Here is a 27,834-nt window from a genome sequence, read left to right on the forward strand (position 1 = left end):
AGGATTTATCAGAAATCAGAATATATATTACAAAAGTGGAGTGTTCAGATTTTAAAACAAATTTGGCTTGCCTGTGGCCTTGTCTACCATCCATAAACATCTGTGCCAGTAAAAACAGATGTGGGAGCTGTCTGTCCAGAGGCTGAACTGACAGGCATGTGCAGTCATCTGGAACAGTGTGGACACTTGGTTCTTTGGGAACATAAGCAACACAGTGTGGTGGACCCACTTAGTCACAACTAACTATTTTGGAAATGACTTCTCTGATTCCACAGAGTAATTTTGGTTTTAGTGAAAAAATAGTGGGCTTTAAAATTGTAATTGAACTTGAGGAAACTGCATATGATTCAGGGATGTTATGGAAGCAATAAGGAAGTTTAAAAAAATCAGCAGTTTTCTAGTGACTATTTGCTCAGCCCTCCTATTAATATTGTTTTGTTTGCCAGAGTATGATCAAAAACATTTGGCAGGCAAGACTTGGTCAGGAAAGTGAGCCAGTAAAATTGAGCTGTCATCTAAGTACATACAGAAAAACTGTTCGCTTAGCATGAAAAACAGACTGTTTACAGAAATAATAAACATGCCCTCGAAAATTATGTTCCTTCTCTCTGAAATCACGGAAGGTCACAAGACTTTGACCTTACAGAAGGAGCATAACACTTTATGAGGCTCCTGTCAAAGCACATGATAAAAAATAAATACACTGTAATAAAGAAGTGTCAGGCTGATGGCTCGAATGTGCCTTCCTGGCGTCTCCTGTGTCCTTCCCATAGGATGTGGTGATCCTACTGCCATGCAGTGACAGCCCAGCTGCAGGGAGAGCAAACCCATCCATTTTCCTGACCTGTTGGTTGGTGTAATTAACTTTGGTTTCATCTCCCAAGTAAATCTTGCACACAATAAAACATGCCAGAGTAAAGTAGAATTTACTGAAAAGCGTAATTTGAAAATGCCCTTCTGGTGATTCAGCTGCTGGATAGAGCCCCAGATGCTGAATGTCCATGAGGGATATGATGATCTGGCCAAGCCTTGGTGGTTTTTCTGAGCCCTGATGATGGGTGAGAGCTCTAAGGGAGGGTAGGGCTGACTACCTCAGGAGCTACATGCAGCTGGGGGTTGTTCACCCCCTTGCTGGCACACACAGCTAACTGCCAACCCCCCCCCCGCCCAAGTACAGAGAGAAAAGCCTCTTTCTGCCCACCAAAGGAAGGAGAGGGAAAAAAACCCCTTCAAACTACATTTATGCTACCACCACATGTATTTTTACAGAAAGAAAGAGAAAATTAAAAGAAGAGTACAATCATGTGCACACAAGTTAGAAAAAAAGAAACAATTCCCCACTTCCTAACGAACACACAAATTCCACTATCTTAACTACAAATTACTTTAGAAGACTTAGTCCCCAGGGAGACAAACCCAAGCAGAAAGGAGAGAACCAGAACAACACATTTTACTTTCCTGAGATAACTGGTGAGCCAGTGGTGGGCCCGGTCCTCCCCATCCCCCTGGGAAAGCATCGTACGTCCTCCCGAGAGGAAGGCTGAGAAGCGACTGACTTAACCACTCCCACTCTGGTTCCTACTTCCCTGGAGATGATGTCGTAATGTGGTATGAAATACAAACTTACTGGCTAGAAGAGGTCAGCTGTTAGCTCAGCCCAGCTCAAGTCAGCTGACAGCTTCAGGCCTAGTCTGAACTTTAAAACCTAAATTTAGGCCCACCTAGGTGAACCCATAACAGCAATACTCTCACCTGTCAACTCTTCGGGACTTCCAGGTGTGTTCTTTATTTAGATTTCTCCTTCCTCCCTGATTAAACTCTTTGCTTAAATGCTCCTGTGTAAACTCTGAGCATGTGAGTGAGACATATCACTCATTCTTGAGAGGCCATGTGGTTTTCCAGTGTCCACCTTCAGTGGGGACCTTCTGCCAGCTGTTCCTGGCACTGTGCAAAGTGGTGACTGACAGAATGGTTTGTACTGGCCATAAACTAAAGCATTTGAAAGTGTTTCCCTGCAAAGCTTTGGGGCAGTGTAGCATCAGGTAGTATTTACATATGACAACTGAGATGAAGGGGAAAAGTCTATTTCTAAACCCAACTGTACCCCACCATCTCTGACTAGAACCTGCTTATCACAAAAGGCTGTTGCCACTAAGGAAGAGAGAGAGCCCAGTACTCACAAAAACAGTATTTTTAAGTTACAGGAGGACACTTTACCTGAGATACAGGTTGCATATGAGAATCTCTATTGAGTCCATAAGGAGCCAAGGAAAACCAGTGTTGTAGTTTGGAATTATTATGTAAATTCTCTCCCCTGCCTCTAACTGCCCATGCCATTAGTTAACAAAGGAAGTAGTTAACTGCTACCGTTTTCCTCTTGATGGCTTGGGTGGGGGCAGGTTGTGTCTTTTGGTTTTGGGGACTTTTTTTTTCCATTCTTAGCTCAGCTGAACGCAGGAGCGGGGTGTGTGTGGCTGCTGAGGAGGGAAGCTTTCTTTTTTTCTCCTGCTCCTGCTGCTGGCTGCTGCTGTTGCTTCTTGCTGAGCCGCTTCTTTTCTCCTCGCCACGGCTGTTTCTCCTGGTTCCTGTATCTGGGGTCCGGCCTCTGCTCCAGTCTCACCGCCACCTGCAGCATCACGGCCTGCCCGCCCCGGCTGGGGCAGTGACCTGGGAGAGAGAACCTGCAGCTGCTTTCCAGGACACACAGCGGTTCGTCGCTTCCAGTTTTCCTTATTCATTTGGGACAAGAGACACAGAGAGAGAGAGAGAGAGTTCATCTGGTAGCTCACCCTGCCGCCAGCTGGGCTGTGACACTGATACTGCTCATAAGTATAACTCTTCTCCAGGAGCAAACTTGCCGGTGTGGGGGTTGTTGTTGTGGTTGTTGTTGTGGTTGTATTAGTAATCTTTCCTAAGATATCTCTGGAGCATAAGTCTGATGTGGAGCAGCTGAGGGAACTGGGGTTGTTCAGTCTGGAGAACAGGAGGCTGAGAGGGGACCTTATCACTTCCTACAACTGCCTGAGAGGAGGTTGTGCTGAGTTGGGTGTTGTAACATTCAGATCTGCGTAATTTTGATGCAGATTGAACTATAGGTTCAAATATTCTCTTGAGCAAAATGAAAACTCAAACAAGTTATCTGTAAATACCAAAAACTGATTTTTATTAATTGATTGCTAGAGAGATGCAAAAGAAAAAGAGGAAAAATAAGAAAAGTTAGAAAAAAATGCTTAAGAGTACTTTTAGAAGCAGAGAAAAGTTACCACCATGAGAAAACTACTTTTTGCCATATCAGTGTAAGCGGGGGAGGGGGGGTAGGGGGGGGAAGGCGGGGGGAGGAAAAGAGTAGTTTCTGTGTGTGTACCACGATTTGATGCTATCTGTTAGCTGCAGGAGGGTGGTAAGTCTTTTGAAATGCAGGATTCATGTTATTACCCCTCATGCCAACCGGCTGGCTTCTGGTTCAGCTGCAAAGAAGCTGTCGTTATTTATCTTTTAGGATAAAAATACAGTGAAAGGATATACCTCACGCATGCAGTCTCAGTCTTTCTCCAGGCTGGCAGGCTCTCTCTCTCTCTCTCTGCCGATGAGAAGCTGGTGGTGTTGGAAGAAAAGTGAGGTGAGTTGAGAGTAGAGGTCAGAAGAAACCAGGCAAGGTTCCCTAGTTTTCTCCTTTTCTCTTGTTCCTCTGTTTTCTGAATTCATCTTCAGGTTTTTTATAATGTTCTTCGATAGCTGTGCGAGATTTTTGGCACATAGTCAATTGTAGTCGAGTCCAGATGTTCGGAAACCAGTGACAAAGGCAGGATCTTTGGCAGGAAACATTTCCTTGAGAAAGCTTATCCATGAAAGCTGACAGAGATTTTAGCAGGATGTATTCATATGCAGAAAACAATGGAGAAACATATTTTTTGCTTCTTTTTGTATGCTACAGGTGTCAGTCTCTTCTCCCAGGTAACAAGCGAGAGGACAAGGCAAAATGCCCTCAAGTAGCACCACTGAAGGTTCAGGTCGGGTATCCAGAAAAATTTCTTCACTGAAGGGGTGGTCAGGCATTGGAATAGGTGGTCTGGGGCAGTGGTGGTGGAAGTGATAAAAAAAATGTGTATTTGTGGCACCTGGGGACATGGTTTAGTGGTGGCCTTGGCAGTGCTGGGGGAACAGTTGGACTCAATGATCTTAGAGGGCTTTATCCAACCTTAATGATTCTATGATTCTTCCCTCCCCCAATTACTTGCACAGCTTTTACCTTTATATTCTTCCCACATGGCTGTGCCAGTGTTGGCTCACACATGGACACAGCAAAGGGGCTTTGCACTCACAGCTCAGGTACAGCAGCAGTGGCAGATCCCAGAGAGGAGCAGGGTGAGCTTTATACTGGGCCTGCCTTGAGTTCCATACTGTCCACAAATTCATTGGATGAGAAAAGAAACAGTCAAGAAGCTTCAACTTCGTTTTTGAGGGCAGTTCAGACTAGTAGTCACCACTGCTGTGCTACCTGTGGATTTTATGGACTGACACTGCCTGGTGTCATACAACCATCAGTCCTTCCTTCAGCATCCCTGGAGTTCAGAGGCAGCAGAAGTGTTGCTCCTCTGCCTGCCTTAGATCCTGGGGTCCTCCTCTCACATATACAGCTTGAAACCAGCCAGATGACCTGTGCTTTGGAGCTCCACCAGTAAAGCTTATACATGTGGAGAACATAAAAGGTATTTAAATTTACAAAGCCTGAGCTCTCAGCGTGTTGAGAGTGTGTGCAAGAATTTGGCTTTGGGTCCATCTGCCCCCAGCCCCACAAAACTGTTTAATCTAGAAAACAAAAATCTAAAATAAACCTTCCTTTGCTGGTGGCTTAGATTCTGTTTAGTTATAACTCACAACCTCAAAACATAAGAATTAAGTTTGATAGTTCATAAATTGTACAACACACAGCACATACTGTTGTAATCTGTGCTGCACATAATCTATATGAAGTATTAACACCAATGTTTAAACAAAATACAAAGTCACTACAGGCAGTCAAACCTCAGCTGTACAGTTTTGCTGAAGTATTTTGGCTATAGATGTGCTGTTTCACCCCTCTACTCCCACATGGTATTAATTCAATTGTTTTATATGTTATACATGCATAAGAACTAGAAGGGATTTCCTCAAACAACAAACACTGGGGATAAAAAGGTCGATGTTTATAAAAATGTCAAACTCAAAGGCTCTTCGCTGAGTTGGTAGAGGATTGCTATCAGTGAAGACTCAAAGCCTTTCAAGAGTCCTCCAGAGAGAAAAGCTGAGCCTGACTTTTCACTCGTTGAGTTACTGGTGGGAACCCTCAACAGAGCACCAGCAGCAGGAGTGCTGAGGGGAGACCAGGGAAAGTTGGATGTAGTTTACAAGAGCCAAAAAGGGTCGTTGGGTGGTTCAGTTCTTGCTCACTCTCGAGTCTGGTTTGTGCTGAGGAGCTCCCTGGGAAGCAGCTCGCAGTACAGCATCACTGACATTCATGCCACAGTCTGTGGCTGCAAGATGTCAAAAAAGGGACTGTTGCAGTTGCTCTTCCATAGGCAGGGTGGCAAATGAGAGATCAGTAAAAGATACTGTCTTAACCTCTTTAAAAGAGGGGTTTGTATGTGTCTGCTCTTTATCTGCAGCTCTGAGTATGTTCTGGAAGGCAATGCTCAGCCACAGGATGAGGTGGGAGAGCGCTGGGCACAATCCCAGCAGTGACCAACCTGCTTCCTCCTTTGTGATCAAATAAAACATCAGCAATATGTAAATATATTTAGAAGGGAGGTTAGCACAGGAGCTCCAGAATAACAAAACTTTCAAAACTACTATGAGTTGAAAATGTGATCTCCCTGGGAATGCCTGTTGGACAAAGAGTGTGCTGAGGCAGAAGGTTTCAGCAGGAATCAGGAGGACCAAAGTTACTCCCACTTGATAGAATTGGAAATGGGATGTTGTGGAAATGTCTGGAGCTTCACAGTGATGGAGTGATGTGTGGATCTTAGGTAAGCGAGAGGAGCAGGAGCAGGCTCTGGTGTGGGTTTGAGATGCTCCCATGTCCTCCTCTGTGTCCTGTTGTGTCCTGCAGTATCAGCCCAGAGTCCTGGTGGTGAGCAGGGTGTGCAGGTACCTACATACTGCTCTGCAAAGGCTCTCCATGAGCCACACCACAGACTCACAAAACAGCCTGGGTTGGAAGGGAACTACAAGGGTCCTTAAGTCCAACTCCTGGCCCTGCACAAACAAACCCACCCTGTCCCTGTGAGTGTTGTTGAAATGCTCCTGGAGCTCTGGCAGCCTTGGTGCTGTGCCCACCACCCTCTGGGGCAAGAACCTTCTCCTGAGATCCAACCTTAACCCTGCCCTGGCGCTGCTTTGTGCTGCTCACTCAGGACCTGTCCCTGGTCACCAGACAGAGGAACTGTTGGGTGTGCAGAAGTGTTGGTGCTGCCAGTTACACACAAGCCACCCGCCCCCTCCCAAGCCCCTCGTCATCGCCATAGCCCTGCACTGAACTCGCTCCAGGGTGTCCCCATTTTAGGGGGTTGCAGCAGGTGCCACGTGCGGTCTGTCCCGCTGCCGCCAGAGGGCGCTCGAGCCGCGGGAGCCGCTTCCAATGCAGAAAGCCGGGATGGGGATCGGAGTGCGGGATATGGGGGTGTGGGATTGGGGAGTGTGGGACATGGGAGTGTGGGATATCGGGGAGTGCGATAGGGGGATGTGGGATATGCGGATGCGGGATATGGGGGTGTGGGATATGGGGGAGTGGGATATGGGGGTGCAGGTTAGGGGAGTGTGGGATATGGGGAAGTGGGATGTGGGAGTGTGGGATATGGGGGTGTCAGATATGGGGGTTTGGGATGGCAGTGTGGGATAGTGGTGTGGGATAGGGGGTGCGGGAATGGAACGTGGGATGAGGGCACGGGATAGGGGTGCGGGGTGGGGTTGCGGGATGGAGATGCAGGATGAGAATGCAGGATAGGAGTGCAGGATGGAGGATGCAGGATAGGGGTGCAGGATGCGGATGTGGGATGGGGGTGTGGCAGGGGGGAGAGGGATGGGCGTGTGGGATGGGGATGTGGGAGGGTATGGGATACGGGATGCCAGGATGTGAGCGAGGGATGGGTATGCGGGATGGGGTTGTGAGATGAGAGCTTGGGATGGGGATGTGGGACAGGGAGGCAGAATGGGGGCACAGGATACAGGGTGTGGGATGGGAGTGCTGAGATTAGGGTGCAGAATATGGTGTGCAGGATCACCCCAAGCCAGGAGGAAGGCTGAGGACAATAGGATGGGAAGAGCCCTTGAGTCTGGCAGGACGAGCACAGAACCGTGTTAAATCAACCCAACTGAAGCTTGGCAGATCCCTATCAGTGGCTTCTCAGAATGTCCTATGAGTCCAAAAATTTGCAAGTGTCATAATACATGTACAACAAGCAAAATTGTTTAAACTTCTTAAACAGCCGTGGCCAAATATGGGTTTGAAATGTTGTTCTGGGCACAATAAATAGAAATTTTCCATATCAGATATAGGAATTACAGTGTAGGCAGTATGAGATTCAGGTCTCATCTCGCCTGAAGCAGATGGCAGGTCTTCTCCTGGTGGCTTCAGTGTGAGCAAGGGTTTCCCACACAGGATTAAAAATACCTGCTGCAGCATCAAGGCCCATGGATTCTTCTGAGAATCCCAGTCTGCCTGGCAAGGAAAGTAAAAGACTTAAAGCACAATTTGAGTTCTGCCTGAGAAAGGCCTGCAGACTGGATATCATAGAATCACAGAATGGTTTGGGTTGGGAGGGACCCTAAAGCTCATCCAGTTCCAATCCCCTGCCATAGGCAGGGACACCTCCCACCAGCCCAAGTTGCTCCAAGCCCCATCCAACCTGGCCTTGGATTCCAGGGATGGGGCAGCCACAGCTTCTCTGGGCAACCTGTGCCAGGGCCTCACCACCTTCATAAGGAAGAATTTCTTCCTAATATCTAACCTAAACCTATTCTTTCTCAGTTTCAAACCATTGCCCCTTGTGCTGTCTCTCCAGGCTGTTGTAAATAGCCTCTCTCCATCTCTCCTGTGGGCTCTGTTCCCACACTGGAAGGCCACAATTAGGTCATCCTGAAGCTTCTCTTTTTCCAGCTGAAAAATACCAATTCTCCCAGTCTTTCCTCACTGGAGAGGTGCTCCAGCCCTCTAATCATCTTGGTGACCGTATCAGAAACCATCACACTTTCTTTTAGTGTTATAAGAATACTGGTTTTCAAAAAGCAAATTGTAGAAAGCCCTATAACTCTCATTAGTCATCACTTAGAATCTGTTCCCTCGAGGCTGTAGGTTCATTAGAACTTTCAGGTTGATAGCAAAGCCTGTATATGGCCTTGAGAGTAATCAATTTCTTCATACAGATAGTTCCCTTTATATGAATAGTGAAGGAATTACTCTCTCAAGATCTCACACCTTCAAGGGCAATTTTCTGTGTACAGATTTGGAATTTAAAATGTTGGAATGAACATTTCTGCTTTTAAAGATTTTTATTAAAATATGACCTTCCTAGTTTCCTATTTCATTCTAAATTAGATGGTTCATGAAGGAGAGTAAGAAAACTCATGCTTATTCCTACTGAAGTGGAATACAGAAGGAAGAAGTTGATGACTGTGGAAAATGTTGGCCTTTCTCTCTTACATCCCAATCTGAGTGCGTCTCTGGGACAGATTTTCCACAGTAATGTGGTGTGTTTCCTGGTGCCCAAAACCAGTCAGCAGTGTGAGCAGGGAGGGTCCCTGCAGGCTGCAGGGCCTGAGCTGGAGTGGGCAGAGCTGGGAAGGGGGGTGAGCACATAATGCCCACCTGCCCAGTCTCTCCCTGAGGTTAACAGCAAGAAAATAAATACTTACCTGCCTCGCAGTCCTCTGTGACTGGGGCTGGTTTCACAGTTGGATACACCAAGCAAAGCCCTTGCCTGAGGAGTTGTACAGAGGATGTGCAGGATCTGCACTCAGGTTGTCTTCCAGCACCAGGGGGGATTTTGGCTGGGACACTGGAACTTCTGAAAGTTAGGAAACTCCATGAAATACACACCATGAGCCAGCATGTGTGCACCTGTGAACCAGCACCACTGGCCTACTGCAATCTCTCATGCAAATCAGGTTCCCTTAGACCCAGATCCGGCTCCCACAGAACAAGTGCCACCAATGTCAGCTGGTTCAGGACCAAACCTGATTTGCAGTTTGATTAAATGTAGCACATCACCCCAAGGTACCTGTTTGTTCATGGGCAAGAGCTCTGCATTCAGATGAGGGTGAGGAGGGCCAGCTCTGCCCTGTCACCCATGTCCCTCACGCTGAGCACAGGTACCTTCACTAAATATTTTTACCTCATCTACTGATCTATGTCCAAGACTCCTATGACAGATTTTTAATAATCTGTTGAAAACCAACCAAACCCTAGAAATTAAAACAGGTAAAGACTTCCAGGAGCATAAGCAGCATGTAGGAATTCCAACCTGGATGGCACAATTTTATTAAAAAGCAGTTATTCTCTGCTGCCATGCTTTCAGCTGCAGCACATCGGTTGGCCTGTCAGGTGGGATATCTGCAGCAGGTTGCAGTGCAAAGGGAAACTTCTGAAAATAGAAGCCATTTAGGAGATTTCAAACACTGAGTTTTCTGTTCTAGGCCTTTTGTTTGTTTGTTTGTTTGGTGGGATTTTCTTCTGGTGGGGCCTAGCTGCAACCATTTCTCGTGTTCCAGGGCCAATAATTTCTGCAGGAATGAGAAAAGATATTGTTCCTAATCCCTGTTGTGGGGGCACTTTAATGTGTTTGTACCCATATTTTAAAATGACATGCACATACCAATCAAAAGGTTGTTTAAGAACAATCTAACAGAAAGGAAACCTTCATCACTTAATTGTCTTATATTGTTTGGCCTTTCGTGAGAGCTATTTTATGTAATTGGCTCTCTAACTTAGTGGGTTTAACTAGCTGTAGTGGTGCTTGTGAGAGGCTGGGAAGCCAGCTTTAATATGATTTTAGTATGTATAAAACATCTTGTTATTTTTTAAATAAAATGTTTCAATTAGCCATTATTGTGTTTAATGATTTAAACATCTCCCTGCTGATCTATAAACCCAAATCGTCCAGATCTGACGTAGCACTCTAAGAACAGGAACCAAAACTGGCTGAAGGCAAACCATAAAACTAAAGAGTGTAAGGATCTCATTCTGTTCCTTCACTTTTAAACACCCAAGGCCCCAACTCTGCACAGATGTAATCATTAATTTAATTTATGAACCATAAACAGTCCCATTCCAGTGAGCTGATGTGGACACAGTGAGTAACCTCAGCACACACCCAAGTGTTTACAGCACAGGGCTAATGGGGCATCATTAAGGCATCCTTAATTTCATGACAGATGCAGGAGTTGGTTGGATTTCAGTCAGAGTGATAAGGACAGTTCGTTTTTTTCTAATTGGAACTCGTTTGGCATCCAGGAATGAAAGGTGCAGCAAGAGGTGCTGTTTCAGGTTGAATGTAATTATTTGCTGAACTAAGGCACCAAGTTTAACTTGCCCTTTTATATATATCCTGACTGGCACTTGCAAAACATATGTCACCTGCAGTTTCACCTCTGCAATTCTACATGCATCAGGTTGTAGCCAGAGCAGTTATGATGTGAACTGGGGGACTGGAGTCCAAGCACTTTGCACACCAGCATAGCACTGTTCCCTAGCAACTCTGGGGGAAAGATGGTTGTACGTGCTGCCAACAAGGGAAAGTGTAATTACACTCATCTGTTAGCTGGGATCTTGGTCCTAGGGGCAGCCACAATGATTTTGGCAGTGCTGGTGAAGGAGCTCTGAACTTTTCATGACTAGGAATCAGTTCACAGAGGAGAGGCTGTCACAAGAAATACTGTCTGGCCTGAAATTGAATCATGTCTGGCTGATTACTGGTTTGTATTTTTAAGCATTGCATCCCTTGTCTGTGAACTAGCTAAAAAAAAAAAAAAATTTTAAATCCTATGTGTGAAAAAGAGCGAGAGGAGGGCTTTCATAGTGTGTGTCTTACTCACTGTTTATGCTGTTTGGGTGCTCTGCAAAAGAAAAAGATGCCAGGGAAAAGGTGTCACAGCCAAATGGTTGGATGCATGATTTCACAGGACAGTGACACTGGGGTGTGCTGTGCCCAATGGTTATGGTGGGAACAGAGATGGCAAATATGAGGAACTTCTAAATTTGGGGGCAATTCTAGTGGATGTAAGTTAAATGTATTCAGACAGTAGTTTGAGGGATGATTTCCTTATGCTTGTAAAGAAATGGGGGACACTAAGTTTGTGAGCGCTGTCGGGGTGTGTGTAGCAGGGAGAAGGACGGGCAGCAGACCTCCTGTGGCAGGGAAATGAACAGGCTGCAGCCCTTTCTTAAACCCAGCCGCATCCTCTAAACAAGACTTTCCAATTACACGGTCAGATTGCCCGACGAGGCCAGGTGTGCGCAGAAAATCATTTTTAGGGGGATACATGTTTAAATGCTGCCGCTGAAGCTTTGCCCGGCCATTAAACACAACGTATTACTCAGGGCTGAGCTATTCCCTCAGCCCTAACGCTCCTTCCCAATTAGCCCGTGATGTCACGTTTTCCACTCTCTCCGTACCACTTTGTGGATTTCCTGAATATTAAGTGCCGCGAGGAAGGAGGGAGGGGGAGGTCGCTGTGACTGACTCCCCTCCTCGGACACCCGTGGGGAGAGCAGGGGCTGCGGGGCGTGGGGATGTTCCCGCACAACACCCCCGCTTAACTGTCCTGCGGCCGGGGAAGGGCAGAGCCCCCAGCCCGGATCCCCCCTGCCCAGGAAGGAGGAGAGCGGAAAGTGATGGGAGAGGGACGGGGACATTTTATTAGGGTTTTTTAATAGGTGATGTTGAGACAACAGCGAATTGGTTGTGTTTTAAACGAATTGAGAGCTTTGATTAAAAAATAAAATAAAAATCCCCAATTACTAATGAATTTAAGCAGCGCTGCTGGGCAATTGCGTGGCCCCCGGTCCTCCTGGACAGATCGGGATGGAAGCGGGCACCGGGGACCCCTCTGCTCCTGGGAGAGCCGAGACTTCGATGCGAGAGCCCTTATTAAGCCGTGCCCGACGCTCGCAGGAAGCCCCCAGAGGTTCCCGTGCTGGGTGGGATTTGCAGCGGGGATCCCGTGCTGCCCTTGTTATTGGCAATATCTTCCCCGTTGGAATATTTCCCGAAAGATCCAGGAGGCGAAGAGTTTGAATTTCTCCGTTTTCTGCGTTATGGTTGTTGGAGTCGGGAGAACTGCGAGAACTTAACGGAGGGGCCGGTGATGCGCGAAAATTCAACAAAACTCTTCTTCCCATCACATCGGGGATTAATCAACGGAACAAAGGTGTTCCCACCCCAGGAGAGAGTTTTAAATCACTGGGTAAATTGTTTTCTTCTTCATAGCAAAATTTTCGCTGGTGGAACTGTCTTTCTTGTCTGAGTTGCCCAGCTAAAACAGAGATATCTGAAGCGTGAAAGGGAACGAAAGGAGCATCTAAAAATGCGTTCTGCTTTTATTTAAAACGAAGATTAGAATGGGGTAGATGCATCGATAGTTTCTGAAATTAGTTACGTACATTTGTATAATATTATTTTTTAAAGATGCTAGCTCTAGAAATAGTCTGCCCCTAACAGTTACATACAGTCTGTCCTTGGTGCAAGAAAAAAAACAGAAGAACAACCCAAAGCAAATAATAAAACAACACACCACCACCCCACCCCTCCCACCCTCACCCCCCCTAACAACAGCAACAAAACAAACAAAAAGTAACCCCTCGGTAAATGGGGAGCAATTTTGCAGAGAAGGGTGATTCCGTTCTAGTAGCTGGGGGGGCAAACGGATAAAATTCGGGACCTGCAGTTTGTTCATGCGGTTGCTCCCTAAAGCCCCACGGATTTTGTCGAACTTCCACTCCAGGACGCTACTGTTTATAAAAGCAGTTGCGTGAATCCGTCGCCCAGATCGATGTGAAATAAAAATGCGGGTTTGGGTGCTCTGTACGAGCACGGGAAATTAGACAGTTTTTAGGAGCTGTAAAAGTCGCAATAAAAATAATAATAAAAAATAAAATTGGCTGATGTCCTTTTCTCTACTGAATTTTCTGTGAAACGATTTTAAATTTCTGACTGTACGACCGGATGTTGAAGCTCATCCTTCCTTTCTTCAGCGCAGCATCAAAATCTTCCAATAGGATTGTTTCCAGAAATGTTAATTTTTATTTTATTTTGGGTTTTTTGTTAACTAGGGACTGTAGGCCTGCTCCCGGGGTGGGTGAGGGATCCTCCGACCGTCTGTCGGAGCCTGAGCAGTCTCGGGGCAGATGAATCACAAGGCATATAAAAATTTAAACTAAATTTAAACAATCAAAGGTGATGCCGTATGATGGAAATGAAACCGTGTTTGTAACACACTGATCCTAACCTGCTTCGAGATGGGGATGAGAGTGTTAATATTTATAATTATTCATGAGTTTTGATTTATTTTAAAGCAACAAAAAACTCAATGGAGCGTAGTATCTTTTACACGCACTGTTTGTTTATGAGTGCGCTGGTCTCGGAGGTGAGGTTGTTTAAACAATTCGATGTGGATTTGTCTGCTCACTTGAATGTGGACAAAATTCTTTTCACTTTACTCAAAATTATTCTCCTCGTTTTATGATAAAAGCTCCAACGGCTTCTTTCGGCACCTTGGCATGGAAACACCTTGTGATCTAAACAGAGCAGTGGACAAAAGATGGACGAACGAAAAGCCACGTCAGGAAACTGGGAGGCTTTTGATTTGGGTTTTTTCATTATTTTGGGGGGCCGTTGGCCTCGGTCGGGGCTCCCCGGAGCACAGGGGTGCACAGGGACACTGCTGCCCATTGATTTCAGGGAGGGCTTAGGGGAAGCCGGGGATGGATGGAGGGATCGAGGGATGGAGGCGCCCGGTCCCGGGGCCGCGCAGCATTTCGGGGGGCTCGGCGCTGCCAGTCCCTGTTCCTGTCCCACCGGGAGGGGACCGCTGTGTGCCACGAATTCGCTGGCCCTTCAAACACCGAGGGGACGGTCCAATAAATAACAAACCCCAAACAGAAGGGAGCATCGGGGGACCTAATGAGGGTTCAGCCCATTAGTGTGTCATGGGTCGAGTGGCATAATTTTAAACTGAAGGAACGTGGAGAAAACAGAAAAATTCGCGCGAAACTTCTCCGTACAAGTGGCAGTAACCATATGGAACCGGTTATGTGGGAAGTCAGTGGAAGTCCAGAGAATAAATTAGTTCGTTGTGGTCGCATGTAGGGGTGAGTAGTACAGTGAAACGGCAGCAGGATCAAACAGCGCTGACAGGAGCAGCAGAGCGGCCTCGTGTCCTCCATAGTTCCCTGAACGCCGCCGCCTACCCCTTCCTCCCCATTAAATTCAAATTACCGGCCCGGGGGTCCCCGCAGCCTGGCCCTGCGCATCTGCCGCCGGCTACGAAGCCCCCTCGGGGCTGTCTCCCGGCTTTGCGGGGCTCTGGCTGCGGGTCTCCCCACGCGTGTTGCCGGGCGGAGACTCATGGGAAGCTCTGAAGCCCGGTGTCGGGGAGTGCTGCCGGACCATCGGGCTCCGACCGCTGCCGAGTGCTGGGACACGACCCCCGTGGACTGCCCTCGCCGAACGGACCCGCGGGTGACTCCCGTGGTCCAGTCTTTTTGCGGATTACGGTGTGGAGCCCAGCAGGATCCCGCGGAAGCTCCGCACGTCCCTGCGCAGCCCCCGCACACCCCATGGCGTCGGGAGCGTCCCAGCGGTCGGGAAAATGGTCTGAAATCTGTTATTTTAAGTAAAAAAATCATTAAAAAGGAGGATGAGCTCCCCTTTCCCCGTGTATGAGCCCTCTGAGAGGGCCCGCTGGGCCGAGCCTGTGGGATGCCTCCGGTGAAAACCACCCACGCGCAGTCCCGCGTGTGCAGCGCCGCTCCCGCCGTGGGCAGGGGCCGAGCCCAGCCCAAATCCACCCCACGCTGGGGAATCTCGCCGAAATTATTCCCTTATAATCCGTTAGTGCCAACGTTTTCTGTGGGGATCATGAGCGTTCGGGCTCCCTCACATGAATCTGGCTCGAAGCACAACGAGCAGGGGCGGCTCGTGGGTATCTGGTGTCGTGCGTGACACGAACTAAAGGGAATTAAACGAATCCCGCTGTACCGAGTAAAATGTCCGTGTAAAGTCTCTAAAACTCCAGGGAAAGGCTCCAGTTCGCGCTAGGTTTTGTTCCCTGACCAGCTGCTTTCAGATGTTTATAGAGGTTTGGCCGAGATCGGGAGGGAGCTCGGAGCTGAAGACGTTGGGCCTGGGCCCCTCGACGGGCAGCCTCGACTGCCAGCGCGGCCTCCGCCTGCCCTGGGGCTGCCCCGGCTCCTGCAGGCCCCGGGACTCCCCGGTCACGGCATCGGGCCTGCCCCGAGGGCTCCGGGCCAGGGTGATGCTACGGGGCAGGGACATGCGGGACGGGGCCGAGAGGCTGCGGCTCCTCGAGGGTCCCTCGGGCTCCGCGTCTCTCCCCATCGGTCGAGGCTCCCCGGAGCAGCTGTTACCCCGTCCGGGGAAGGGGATGGGGAAGGAGATGCGGTGGAGACGGGAACTGGGATGGGAATGGGAAAGGGGACTGGAACTGAAGATTGGGGTGGGGGTGTCGGCGGGGATGGCGATGGGTAAGGCGACGGGGATGGCGATGGAGCCGGGAACGGGGACCAGGACAGTCATAATGATGGGACCGGGGCTGCGCTCCGAAGGGACCCGCGATTGTTTGGGTGTCTGCTCTCCCGCAGCGAGCAGAACGGCAAATTTGCTTTATATGGCGGGGGATCAAATGCTGGGCTGTAACCCCTCGCTTCAGGTACTCGCCCTCCCCGGCCCCTTCCTTCCTGCGCGGCCCCTCCCGAACCCTCCCCCGCCGCGCTGACGGCCCCGCCGGGCCCCGCGGTATAATAGGCCAGTGCCGCCGTCCCGGGGCGGGGAGACGCTGCCCGGTGCCGCGCCCCGAGTGCAGGCGGCGGGCACGGCTCCGGCCGCCGCGCAGGGGCAGGGGCAGGGGCAGGGGCAGGGGCAGGAGCAGGAGCAGGAGCAGGAGCAGGAGCAGGAGCAGGGGCAGGGAAGGGCGCGGGGGGCGATGGGCAGAGCCCCCGCGGGACGCCCCGCTGCCCGGCTGCCGCCCCGGGAGCTGCGCTAGGGCGACCCCGGCGGGCGGGGGTCCCCCTGAGCCCCGGGGGCGGCGAGGATGCAGCACCCGCTGGATTTGGGGGCCGCGCGCTACTTCCCGGCCGAAGCCTTCCCCGACCACCGTTCCCATCGCTACCGCAGCTTCATGATCGAGGAGATCCTCACCGACCCCCCGGACGCCAAGGGGGCCGCGCCGGCCGGGGAGCTGCTCAAGTTCGGGGTTCAGGCGCTGCTGTCCGCCCGGCCCTACCACAACCACCTCGGTACGTCCCGGGGGGCTCCCGCGGCCGGGGGGGCGGGCTGGGGGCGGCGGGCGGGGAGACATCGCCCACTGATGGTCTCCTGCGCCTTTCGGAGCCGCGCTCCTGGAAGAAAAACTCGTGAATTCTGCCTGAATAAATCGCTGCCGGGCTCTGCCAGCCGAGAGCATCCCGCTGGCTCCCGCCTGGAGCAGCCGAGTATTTGGGGCCTAAAACCGAAGAAAGTGGCTTTAGGGCTCCGGCAGCGCTTTCACAGAATGGCCTTGGAATTTCTGGGGAGAAAGATGTTGTTGATCTTTGGGGGGGTTGTATTTTGGGGGTTTTGTGGTTTTGTTTTTGTTTTTTTTTTTTCCCGCGTGTTTTCGGATGAGTTGAGGATTGCTAGAGCCACGCAGTGGAGTTTCTATGAGTGTGGCTGCAAGGGGCGGCACGGGGCCCTGCGGTCACAGATTCAGCTGGAAACCCGGCATACATATGTGTGTGTGTGTATAAATATACATATGTATTACACATAAATATAAAATACATAATATAAATATATAATATAAATATATTATGTTTATTTAACAATATAAAATATGTAAGATATAAAATTATAGTCTCTGTTATAATACTTAGATGTATATTTATTTAAAACGGGTTCCAGCGTGCTTTATCCAGTCGGATACAGTATGTAGGACAAATGCAGTTTATTGACGACATGGGCTTTTTTAAACGCCAGAATTTGATATATATTTTAAAGGCCAGTACTTAATACATTTTAAAGGCCAGTATTTAAATGTGTGATGGCGAAACCTTTCGCTTCCCAAGCCATCTTCATCTGCGTAGCAGACGCTCCTTACCCATAGAACTGAACGGGAAAAGAGGATCCAAATTTCTTTTTCTGCGTTTATTAAGAGAGAAAGAGCAAAGCTTCAAGACTCAGAGCAAGGGAGCAACACGCGTTAGACTATCTAGAAATCAGTATTATTTCCATGATGAACTATTCAGAACTATTTGGAATAGCGGATCAGATAAAACGTTCTTTACATCACTCACGGCTCAGTTCCGCGTGGATCAGAGAGAGCGGGGTCGGGCCCTGCAGGGAGGGAGGCGATTTCAGCAGAGGAGCAGAGCTCGCAGACAGTTCCCTAAAAGTCCTTCCCTCGCCGTCGAGGTCGCTCCCGTGTCGGTGGGGGAGGATGGGCCGAGCAGGATGGAGCCCCCGGCCCGCCCGGCGTGTGCCGGGCCAGGACCAGCGCTGGGGCCGCGGGTCCAGCGCGGAAGCGGAGCGGGGGCGCCGGGAAGGACCGAACCGGGTCGAGCCGAGTCGGGTGAGGGAACTGATCCGAGCAGGGCTGGGCCGGACCTGGGAGAACTGAGTCTAGCCAGCCGAGCGGCGGCCCCAGCCCACGGGGAGCGGCATCCTCGGGAATGGGCTCGCTGTCTTCTCCTCGGGCGCTTCTCCATAGGAAAATTGCGGGGCTGCGGTTCACGGAGAGGGGTAGAAATTGCTACCACGCTGAAAGTATCCTGAAAAATCCCAGGAAGGGAATTCCGGGATCGTGGCCGGTCCCTGCCGCCTGTCGGGTTCAGCCGGGCCCAGCGTCTATTGCATGATACCAGGGGAATGCTTTTGGGTTGATTTAAATTATTTTCATTTGCACTCCCCCACTCGCCCCAAAGTCATGCCATAATTAGGGTTACCCTTAAAACTGTCGCTTGAAGGGCAAAACGTGATCCTGTATCGGGGAAGTGGCGGAACCGGGGGGGCCCAGGCCCCGACCCGCGTCCCGGGGGTCCTGCACCCCTCCGATCGCGGGGGCTCCGCTCCGCTTCCCCGGGGCGATGGCAAGGAAGCAGGAGAAGGGCCCGGGGCTCCTTGCATGGCCTGGTCCCCGGGAAACCGAGGCACCCTGCAGCCCCGGGGGTCCCCGAGTGCTGCTCGTCGCTGACGGCCCCTCTCTCTCGCAGCGGTGCTGAAGGCGGAACCGACCGCCGTATTCAAGTTCCCGCTGGCTCCCCTGGGCTGCTCGGGGCTGGGCTCGGCGCTGCTGGCTGCCGGCTCGGGGCTGCAAGGCGGCTCTGCCTCGCCCCATCTCCCACTGGAGCTGCACCTCCGCGGCAAGTTGGAACCGGGGCCCCCGGAGCCGGGCAAGGCCAAGAAGGGGCGCCGAAGCCGCACCGTGTTCACCGAGCTGCAGCTCATGGGGCTGGAGAAGCGCTTCGAGAAGCAGAAATATCTCTCCACGCCCGACAGGTAGGAGATTGCGACCCTCGGACCGCGGGCGCGAAGCGACGGGACGGGGCTCCTTTTTCCTGAAAAAGTCGGGAAGCTGCGATCCGGGAGGAAAGCTGCCCGTCTGAACGCCTCTCTCTCTCGCCCGCAGAATAGACCTGGCCGAATCGCTGGGGCTCAGTCAGCTCCAGGTGAAAACCTGGTACCAGAACAGGCGCATGAAATGGAAGAAAATAGTAAGTGTCCCTTGATCGTCCATCCCTTCGACGCTCTCTGTCCGCGTTCGATGGCGTATCGAACGCTACCCCGCGGGCTTCGTCCTCCTGTCTGTCGGCCCTGGGCTAATAATGATAGTAGTAGTAGTATTAATAATAATGATAATGATAATAATAATAATGATGACAATAATAATAATGATAACAACAACAACAACGACATGCCCCTGGTCTTTAAGGTCAGCACCGCCTCGGCCCTGGCCGGACCCCCTTCCCAGGCCTGCCCGAGCCCTCCCGCTGTATTAGTCGGCCCCTGGGGGCGGGGGGCACAGCCCGACAGGACCCGCAGCCGCGGAGCGGGCCCGGTGCGGTGCTGCGCTCCGCGGCACGGGGGAGAGCGGTGTTCCTGCACTGTTCAGCAGTGTTTTACCGGGTTGTCCTCTCCTCTGCCCCCTCCCCGCCTCTCAGGTGTTACAGGGGGGCGGCCTGGAGTCCCCCACCAAGCCGAAGGGCCGCCCCAAGAAGAACTCGATCCCCAGCAGCGAGCAGCTCTCGGAGCAGGAGCGAGCCCGGGACGCCGAGAAGCCGCCCGAGGGCCTGGGCTCGCCGGCCGAGGTCAGCCAGGAGGAGTGAGGGCGAGCCCCCGCCCCGCCGCCCCCGCCCGCCCGCCGGGGCCCCGCACCGCCCCGGGAGAAGAGGATGGAGGGCAGCTCGGACCGCGGCCGCGGCCGCCTTCAGACTCGGGAGATCCGGACGCTTTGAGCGGCCGCATCCCGCCTTCCCCCGCCGCCCTCCGTGCCCGCGGAGCGCAGCGCCACGGCCCCGGGATTGTTGTGCGACGGCCCCAGGGGCCAGGAGGACACTGGATCCCACTTTCCACATCTACTCGCTGTTTAAAACCCTGTGGTGCCACTAGTTATTCGAAAACTGCATTTTATGATCAGTTTTATTAATGCGAAGATATTTACTTTATTTCAATAAAGTATTTTATGAACTATTGCTCTGAGTAACATAAAGCGTTGGGGTTAATAGTTTTCTGTTTGTTATTTCCCAACTCCCGCGGAGGCAGGTTAGAAATTCAAACTCAAGTTCCAGGCAGAGACAGTAAAACGCAGTGGTACCGGGAAGTTTCTCCCATCGTTTTTCCCGGCAGCTCGGCAGCCCGTGGCCGAGAGAGGCCAAACTCAGTCTTTTCTTGGTCAAAGTCGGATACTTTCGCATTTTGAAGTACATTAATTTATGACAGATAGATTAATTATCTCCCGCACCTCGCATCCTAAATGATACTTTTAACAAATGCTCTTGGTGAGCGGCTGCGACGCAGCACGAAATCTTGGCTGTTAGTTTTTTGGTGGGGTCTTTTTGTTTGTTGTTGTTTTGTGGGGTTTTGTTTTGGGTCTTGTTGTTGTTGTTGTTGTTGCTTGCTTTCCCCGAGTCCCTGCTCCGTGTTTTCTATGGGAATGTCGAATTATAGAGCACCTACCGAGACATGCAATTACGGCCATTCTACTAAATACCAGCAGCACCGCAGGGAACGGCGAGGACAGGGGAGCGGCGGGACAGCCCCGGACTGAGCCTCGGCTGTGGGGGTGCCTGGCGGTAATTATCGCCCGCGGCTCCGGGCCCATCGGTGCCTCCGTGCCCGCCCCCGGTGTGCCCCCAGGGCCGGTTGGGCGGCGGGTCCGGCACAGCCCCGCACCGTAGTCGGCTCCCGGGAGCGCTCTAGCCCGTGCTAAGGGCACGAAGACGGAGGCCCAGTGGGAGAGGAGCACAGTGGACAACATCGTCGGGTTTTAACTCAAAAATAGCCCTCGGCGGGCGGCGAGGTGAATCTGCGCTGAATTAATCCCTCTCGTCCCCCGTTTTCCTCGCTTGCCGCTCTCCAGGGCCCTTCTCCGATCCGGCTCGGGAGACGTCCGGGGCTTCCTCCATCCCAGGTTAAATCAGCTCCCGGGATGAATGGTGGAGTATACGGTCAGTGCTGTGTAAACAGGAAACAGCTTCATATCCATACTGAAATGATTTAGATATTTAACCAAACAATTCTTTGAAAACGTTTTGTTTAACCTGGGTATAAGGATGAACACTGGGAACAGGGAAGGCGGCGGCGGGGCTGACAAAGACGGCGAGATCTGCGGGATCCCTCGGCGCAGGCAGGGCGCAGTGGGCGTGTGGCTTTGTCACTTTATTGCCACTGCTGGCTATTGTTTCTGGTGGCTTCAGTGCACGTGAGAACAGCAGCCGGTTTTAATAAAAAGGGAGATTCACTGGCGCATTAACCCAAATTAGCAGAACGACGAGCTGTGCCCATTCCCGATGTCACAGCGGGTTGGAATAGCCGGCTTTCAGTCGGTGCTCTCGCGCTCGCGATAGATTGTTAATTTTTTTTTTCGCACTTGAGTAAGTGACGAATGATTATTTTCTCTCAGACCATAAGGTGATTATTTTTCTCAGATCACGACGGCATTAAACAGGGTAAGTTGTTTAATTGTATTTTCTTTTTCGTAGACAGCGAGAGAGAAGAACAGGAGGAGTTTGTGATGCTCTGGTAAGCTGGTTTTCTGGCAAGCCGGAGCCGAGCAGCGGGACGGTCCTGCCGGGGTTCCCCGGGTTCCCCTCCCCTCTCCCCGCGCACCGAGTGGCCGCGGGTCCCGGGGCAGCGCAGGCAGCGCGCCCGCGCTAGGGCCTCTCTCCCCGGCTTAGGCAACGGCAACTTCTCCACGGGGTCCACAGGTAATATTTTTTCTTGTCCTACGTCAGGTAAAGCTCCGACGGGACTCGTAGGAACCTCCTCTCCCCTGCTGGCAGATGCCCGAGAGCCCCGTCCCGCATGGGGCTGACTCCGTACCCGGAGCCTCCCGGGCTCTCCAGCGCTGTTGTGCCATCATCTCCCACTCGGCGATTCCGTCCAGCAGGACAGACCAGGTGTCACGCTGACACCGCGTTCCCGGGACAGGACGAGCGGCTCCCTCTGCCCGTGGGCGGCCGGCGCGGGGCATGTGCGCTGTGAACGGACTCACCGCACCTCCGGCACCGGCACCTCCGCACAAGCCGACTCCCCGCTGCTGCCGCCTGCCCAGGAGCGTTTTAGTAATGACTTTAATGACCAGCTTTCGCTTCGGGAGGAGCCAGTTAGCGCCCGGAGAGGGACTAAGCCGCGCTGAGGAGCCCTCCCGCTTCCGAACCGATGCTGATGAAACCTACCCAGAGTCCTCTCGGGCACAGGAGAAGCCTGTTAGAGTTATCTGACATTATACCTGACTAATAGGATTTTTTAATAGGTTGGTTTGGTTTTGTTGCGTATTTGTTGGGATTTTTTTCTTATGATTAATTATATCTTTAGATATATTTTATTTTTTAACGATTTCTTGTATTGTTTTCTGCTAAAGTTTAATTTCCCATAATTTCCCGCAGCTTCTCCAGGCAGGCTGCCTGCTGGGCTGACCGGTGTGGCACCACACCTCAGTGACAGCAGCTCGGAGCCAGGAGGAGCCAGGGCCTGGTGAACTCGAATAAATGGGTAGTCCTCAGACGGGGGGTAGAATGAGATGATCTTAATGTCCCTTCCAGCCCAAACCATCCCGAGACTCTGTGATTCTGTTTGAAAAGCAAAGGCAAGTGCCACCAGCTGTCAGTGATAGCCCTTCCCGAAGTGTTTTATAGTATCCCCATGCATTTAAAAACAGGGCTTTGGGGCTCACATCAATGAGCATTTTTGTCTGGTGAGCAACCACAAGAAAATTACACCAGGCCTCACCTGCACACAGGTGGATAACTTTGTTTAATGCAGCGTAATTATTTCACTTTTTAATTGCCTTTTACAGCTGCAATGAACCAGTGTGGGTGTTGTTAGGCTGTGGTGGGTGAGACACAGCAGAGCTGTTTCAGCCCAGACCCTCAGAGGTGTCCACCAGGAGCCTTGGGGAAGATCTGGATGACTTTGTTCAGTGCTGTAATTTCTCCTCAGGGCTCTCTTCTGCCAGTGGGAAGGATCTCTCACTGCAGCACGCCAAAGCTGCCAGAGAAGCTGCTCCTCCAACCTGGGTGTTGTTTGCCAGTGCTGTATATTTCTGAGGCCAGTAAAGTACATTTCTGATGTTTATTCTCTTTTCTGTGTATAAATAAACTGTATTGGTTTAACATTCATTCTGGCAGAAAGGCACCCATGCTAGGGAACTCCATTTTAATTATCTGTATAGGTAAAACAGTGCTTGTTTTTCCTGTAAATGAAATAGAGGGACATAGACTGCAGGCTGGAAAAGTGGGTCCTTCCTATGTTTGAATGCTAGTCAGGTCACAGGTGATTAGCAAATGTTGCTTAACTCCATTTAGGTGAGTTTCCAACTCAAACATCCTAAATTCCCTTTTCATGAAGCATCTCAAAGAAACCTGAGAAAGCTTCTGCTTTTTCACGAGTGTCAATTTAAATATAGCTCCGTGGAACCAGGGGATTTGAAGATTAATGACATGGGTGTTTATACAGAGATAGTGCTCCATCAGGAGAGGACCCCATGGTGGCGGTGTGAGGAGGTGTTCTGCTGCTGGGAGCAATGGCATAGGCCTGATTCTCTACTCCATGCCTGCAAGACAAGGGGAGATCTACTCTGCCCTTCTTGAAGAAAAAAACTGATCCTACAGCAATGCCATGAGGGCACTTTCTACCAAAAGGACCCCAAAACATACTCTTGATGCTCACTTACCTCTCCAGAGAGTAGGAAACTGCACAGGGGGATGGAGGGGGGATGTGAAGTGGATGGGGGAGTATGGAGGGGTGTGGAGGGTCTGATGGGGGAATGGAGGGGACATGAGAGGATTCAGGGGGCTATATGGGGAGTATGAAGGGATGTGGGGAGGATGGAGGAATGGAGATGTGGGGGAATGTGAGGGTGCAAGGATATGTGGGGAGTAATGTTGAGGGGTGTGAGGAGGGGTGTAGGATGCAGGATTGTGTGAGAGGGGATGTGAGGCTGATGGGTGAGGAGGCTGGAGGGGGATGCAGGGAGGACAGAGGAGTAGAAGGTGAGATTATGGGGGTTTTGAGGGCATGGGGGAAGTGGAGAAGGCTGCAAGAGGGTGTGTGTGGGGCTGTGGGGTGGATGGAGAGGAGTATCAAGAGATGTGGGGTTGTGAGGGAGGGGGTGCAGGAATTTTGGTGGGGCATGGAGAGGAGGGAGGGGGAACAATGCAGCCTGCACCCCCCAGGTACTGGTCACCCCCCCACCCCCCCTGCTTGCACTATGTATATATCCTGAGCTGAAGCTCGGCTGGGTCAGGCCTTCCTGGACTTGGGAAGAAACCATTAACATCTACCTGGGACTTTTTCTCACCATTTTGGTCCAAAATATAATGAAGGGATTGATATGACCTACTGAGTCCAGTCAAATTCTCAAAAATTCATTAAGTGGCTCATGAAAGACCTGTTATTAGATGTGTGTCTTAACCTAAAATGTTGGATTGAGGTCATTACACAGACATTAAATTTGGTTGTTTCAGCTGATTTGTGTGGTAGATAAAATCTAAACACTGAATTACTTATCCCCTGAAATTTGGACCAGTAATGTGTAAATGAAGTAAATTCAGGGCCAGTTTGCATTACCACACTCACAGGGCTCTCCAGGCTCTTATCTCTGCTTGGCTCAGCTTTACCACGAAATCTGTAGGAAAGGTGCCAGAAGCCAGACTTGGGGACAGGGATAGTTACCTTTAATGAGGTAAGGGATGACTGTTACATCAGTTTTCATAGCAGACATTAAAAATACCTCCTCCTGTCCAGGCAGCTCTGTGTTGATGGAAAAATGTCACAGCCATGCATGGACTCATCTGTTTACAAACAGGGTCCATTAAAATATGATTATGTATAACATGGGCTCTTCCTCTGCAAGATCCTCAAATCCATGGTTTACATTGCACCGATATTAACAAACCACAAAATAAGCTTGAAGCATTTTTAAAACTTAATTTTTTTAGGTTGGGAATGTGGAAAGTTTCCAAAATTGAAATGGTGTATATATAGATAAAGAGTGATTTGTGTCTTCTGGAGTAAGAAGATTCCACTTTTTCAAAGTGATTTTTCACTCTGAGAATTAATTTAAACAGCATTAAGCAGTGCACACTCAGTCTCTGAGAAGATATTGAAGTTACTGCATTATATTTGAGGAGGAAACCCTTGAGTCAGTGATGAAGAGCTCCCCTGCTAAGTTCAAGTACAGATATGCCTTAAGTGAGATGTTCATTCATACTCAGGAGTTACTCAGGCATGACTTGCAGTGAAAATTTATGCAACCCCCCTTTAATTTATGGCATTGTTTCCAGCCCAGTGTTTCACAACAAGGCTGAAAAGTTGCTTACACAAGATCCCCAGAACTCAGCAATGTTCCACCAGGAGAAAGCAAAGAAAGGGTAAACAGAGCTCAGAAGAGAACAGGCAGATGTGCAGCAGGAATTCCCACAGAACACTGCGTGTCCCGGGAACTCTGACATCTGTCTGACGACACAGCATTACAGCAGCGAGGAGAGAGCCTCAAACACCACACTGGGCCATTTTACAGAAATGACAGCCATTTTGCATAAATTGGATGGATTTCTTATGAATTATTTTCTCCAAATCTCGAGCTTTTAATTTGTGTGGTATGAATATTGTGCCAGGGGAATGATCGGACCACAAAATCTGTGTATGGCAGGAAATCTCAGCAAAACGCAGGTCCGACTTTGTCTGGCAAGGAAAGTGCTCCCAAAATGCAATTTTTTCACCACAGTGAGGTCTCCCAGGGAGAAGGTGGCTGTTCAGTTTGAGCTAACAGCCTTTTTCCCTCTCTGCTGCTTGACAAGGTCTTAGAGAGATCCCACACTGCTAATGCTGTTACAAACATGTTTCAAGGTATTTACTGAAGATTAAGCACTAGAAGTTAAGAACATAACATAAATCCCCAATATTTTCAAATTATATTCTCTCTTAATTATATAACTTTCTGAAATATGGAAATGAATAACACCCTGTCTAAATCAACAAAGCTTTTAATAGATGTTTAAATAAAAGAAGAATTTGTGCGTGTTCCTCTTCTCCTTTTTGTAGAAGTGAGAGCTGGATTGCTGAATATTCCCATTTATTACACAGAAATTCTCATCAGGCCTCTTCAGTCTGTGCAAAATGCTGTGCCAGTCCTTGCAGATGCTCAGAGCCTCCTCTCATTGCCTCTTGGATGTTTATTGTTGCCACATCTGAGGTTTAAAGAGCCCTGTAGGGCTCTTTTTTGTTTTTAATTCTGTGGTGTGCTGTGAGATTTCCACATTAATGAGTGTGGAAATATTTCTTATTCAGATTTCATAGTGTTAATTTTAGAAGTCACAGAGTGCTGCTTGTTTCCTGGTGTGTCTCAGTAGGCAAGTGCTTGTGTACAGGCCATGTGTGTAAAACTGAACAAATATGCTAAGCTCTGTGGTTGTTGGAAATTAAAATTCCTTATTCACAAGTACTTGTACTTGGTAAAGTACACAAGTTCAAATAGCAGCTGTAAATATGCTTGTGAATTTGCTTCTGAATTTAAATGAATATTTGCAAATTTTTGGCTGAGCTGTAATGCATGTGTGTATGGGACAGAGGGTTTGTAGCTGCCAGTGCTTTACACTTCCCAGTGTGCAAATTGCAGCTAAACTCGCTGGATTCAACCTTTATTCATTTAAAAGGAAAAGTTCAGCCTGGTTTGAAAAAAAATCCTAAATCAACCCCCTTCAAAAAACCACAGATAACATCAGAAGCTTTAGATAAACACACACATTAGTGGGCTGGGGGAAAAGCAAGTCTTGTGCAGTTTAACTCTGGAATTTCCAGGTGGCACAAGTTCAGGATTCACTGCTCAAGGATGAGCCCTGCAAGTCGAGATCTTTCCCTGCAGTTCCCAACAGCTCATTTTCTGTGGGGAAGATAAGGAACTTGTAGTGGTTTTAAGAGAACATAATTTTAGCCAAATTGTGTATTTTCAGTGTGAAAACTGGCTCAGTGTGATGAGGACTCAGGATACTTGGTTGCAAAGGGATGCAGTTTTCTAAGGTTTGGAAAGCTTGTTAAGGCAAGCACTGCTGGGCAATATGTTCCGGAGACAGTCATGGCTCTGTCAGCTGCCTGGACACACATAATTCCAGTTAGTTTTCCTGCCCTCATTGCACCAGGAAATATCTGGATGGCAAAGAATTCATAGCTTTCTATGAGGATCTCTTGCTTGTCTTTCTAATGCTTAAAACTCAATAAAGGACTTGCTGCTGTAATTCCTTCTCTGCATTTTCAGAATTGCTTTGTGCTCCCTCCATGTCCACAATGAAACGGAGCCCAGGTAACAGCCTCAGGAATGTGCCTTGCAGAGTAGTTTGGAGTGCTTCCACCAAGGCTTGGAGTGCCCAGAGGTGCTGGATGCATGGCCAGAGGAGCTGTAGCTCAAGTGTAAGAGTGATGTCCAACAGCAAAGGATGTAGTGCTGGTGAGTGTGTCTGTGGCATCTGTGTGGGCAGAAACTCATACCTGCGGTCTGCTCTGCAGATTCCCAAATTCCTCTTCCCCAAAAGGCTGATGTTTTCTGTTTTCCAGGCCTCTAAATACATAAAAGGCATTTCTTGCTTCCTTGCTTTATATATACCTATACATATATATATAAATATATATAATTTTCAGATGACTGTCCTTTCCTCCTGGTCATTCATTTCGTTCTTCCAGCAGAGCCTTTTTCACTGTGGTGCATGATGTATTTTTTTAGGTTTTGAAGTGGTGCTTCATTATTATTCAGAAGAGGATGCTTTCCAGAATGACAAGCAGAATGTCATGAAGGTAAGGAAAGGGATCCTTGCTGTGAGCCTTTTGTAGCCTGCAGTCTGTAAAGCCACATAATCTGTTTGGTTGTGCTTAACAG

The 27,834-nt window shown here is 49.7% G+C and overlaps 1 protein-coding gene across 1 annotated transcript; it reads left to right on the forward strand.

The window, feature by feature from the left end:
• The first annotated feature begins 16,302 nt into the window (after positions 1-16,302).
• Positions 16,303-19,570, forward strand: BARX1 (BARX homeobox 1). The gene is made up of 4 exons (XM_071549749.1): positions 16,303-16,507; positions 18,458-18,743; positions 18,874-18,958; positions 19,406-19,570. The coding sequence occupies exons 1-4, from the start codon at positions 16,303-16,305 to the stop codon at positions 19,568-19,570; spliced, it is 741 nt and encodes a 246-aa protein (XP_071405850.1).
• Positions 19,571-27,834: the final 8,264 nt, after the last annotated feature.

This window comes from Pithys albifrons, chromosome 3 (assembly GCF_047495875.1).
Source record: "Pithys albifrons albifrons isolate INPA30051 chromosome 3, PitAlb_v1, whole genome shotgun sequence".
Taxonomy (NCBI): domain Eukaryota; kingdom Metazoa; phylum Chordata; class Aves; order Passeriformes; family Thamnophilidae; genus Pithys; species Pithys albifrons.

What these genes read in the sequence shown, in the direction of transcription:
- BARX1 (XM_071549749.1), top strand. Translation starts at nt 16,303, where the DNA reads ATGCAGCACCCGCTGGATTTGGGGGCCGCGCGCTACTTCCCGGCCGAA. An exon ending in TATCTCTCCACGCCCGACAG is followed by an intron (nt 18,744 to 18,873) that starts GTAGGAGATTGC and finishes TCTCGCCCGCAG; the next exon opens with AATAGACCTGGCCGAATCGC. An exon ending in GCATGAAATGGAAGAAAATA is followed by an intron (nt 18,959 to 19,405) that starts GTAAGTGTCCCT and finishes CCCGCCTCTCAG; the next exon opens with GTGTTACAGGGGGGCGGCCT.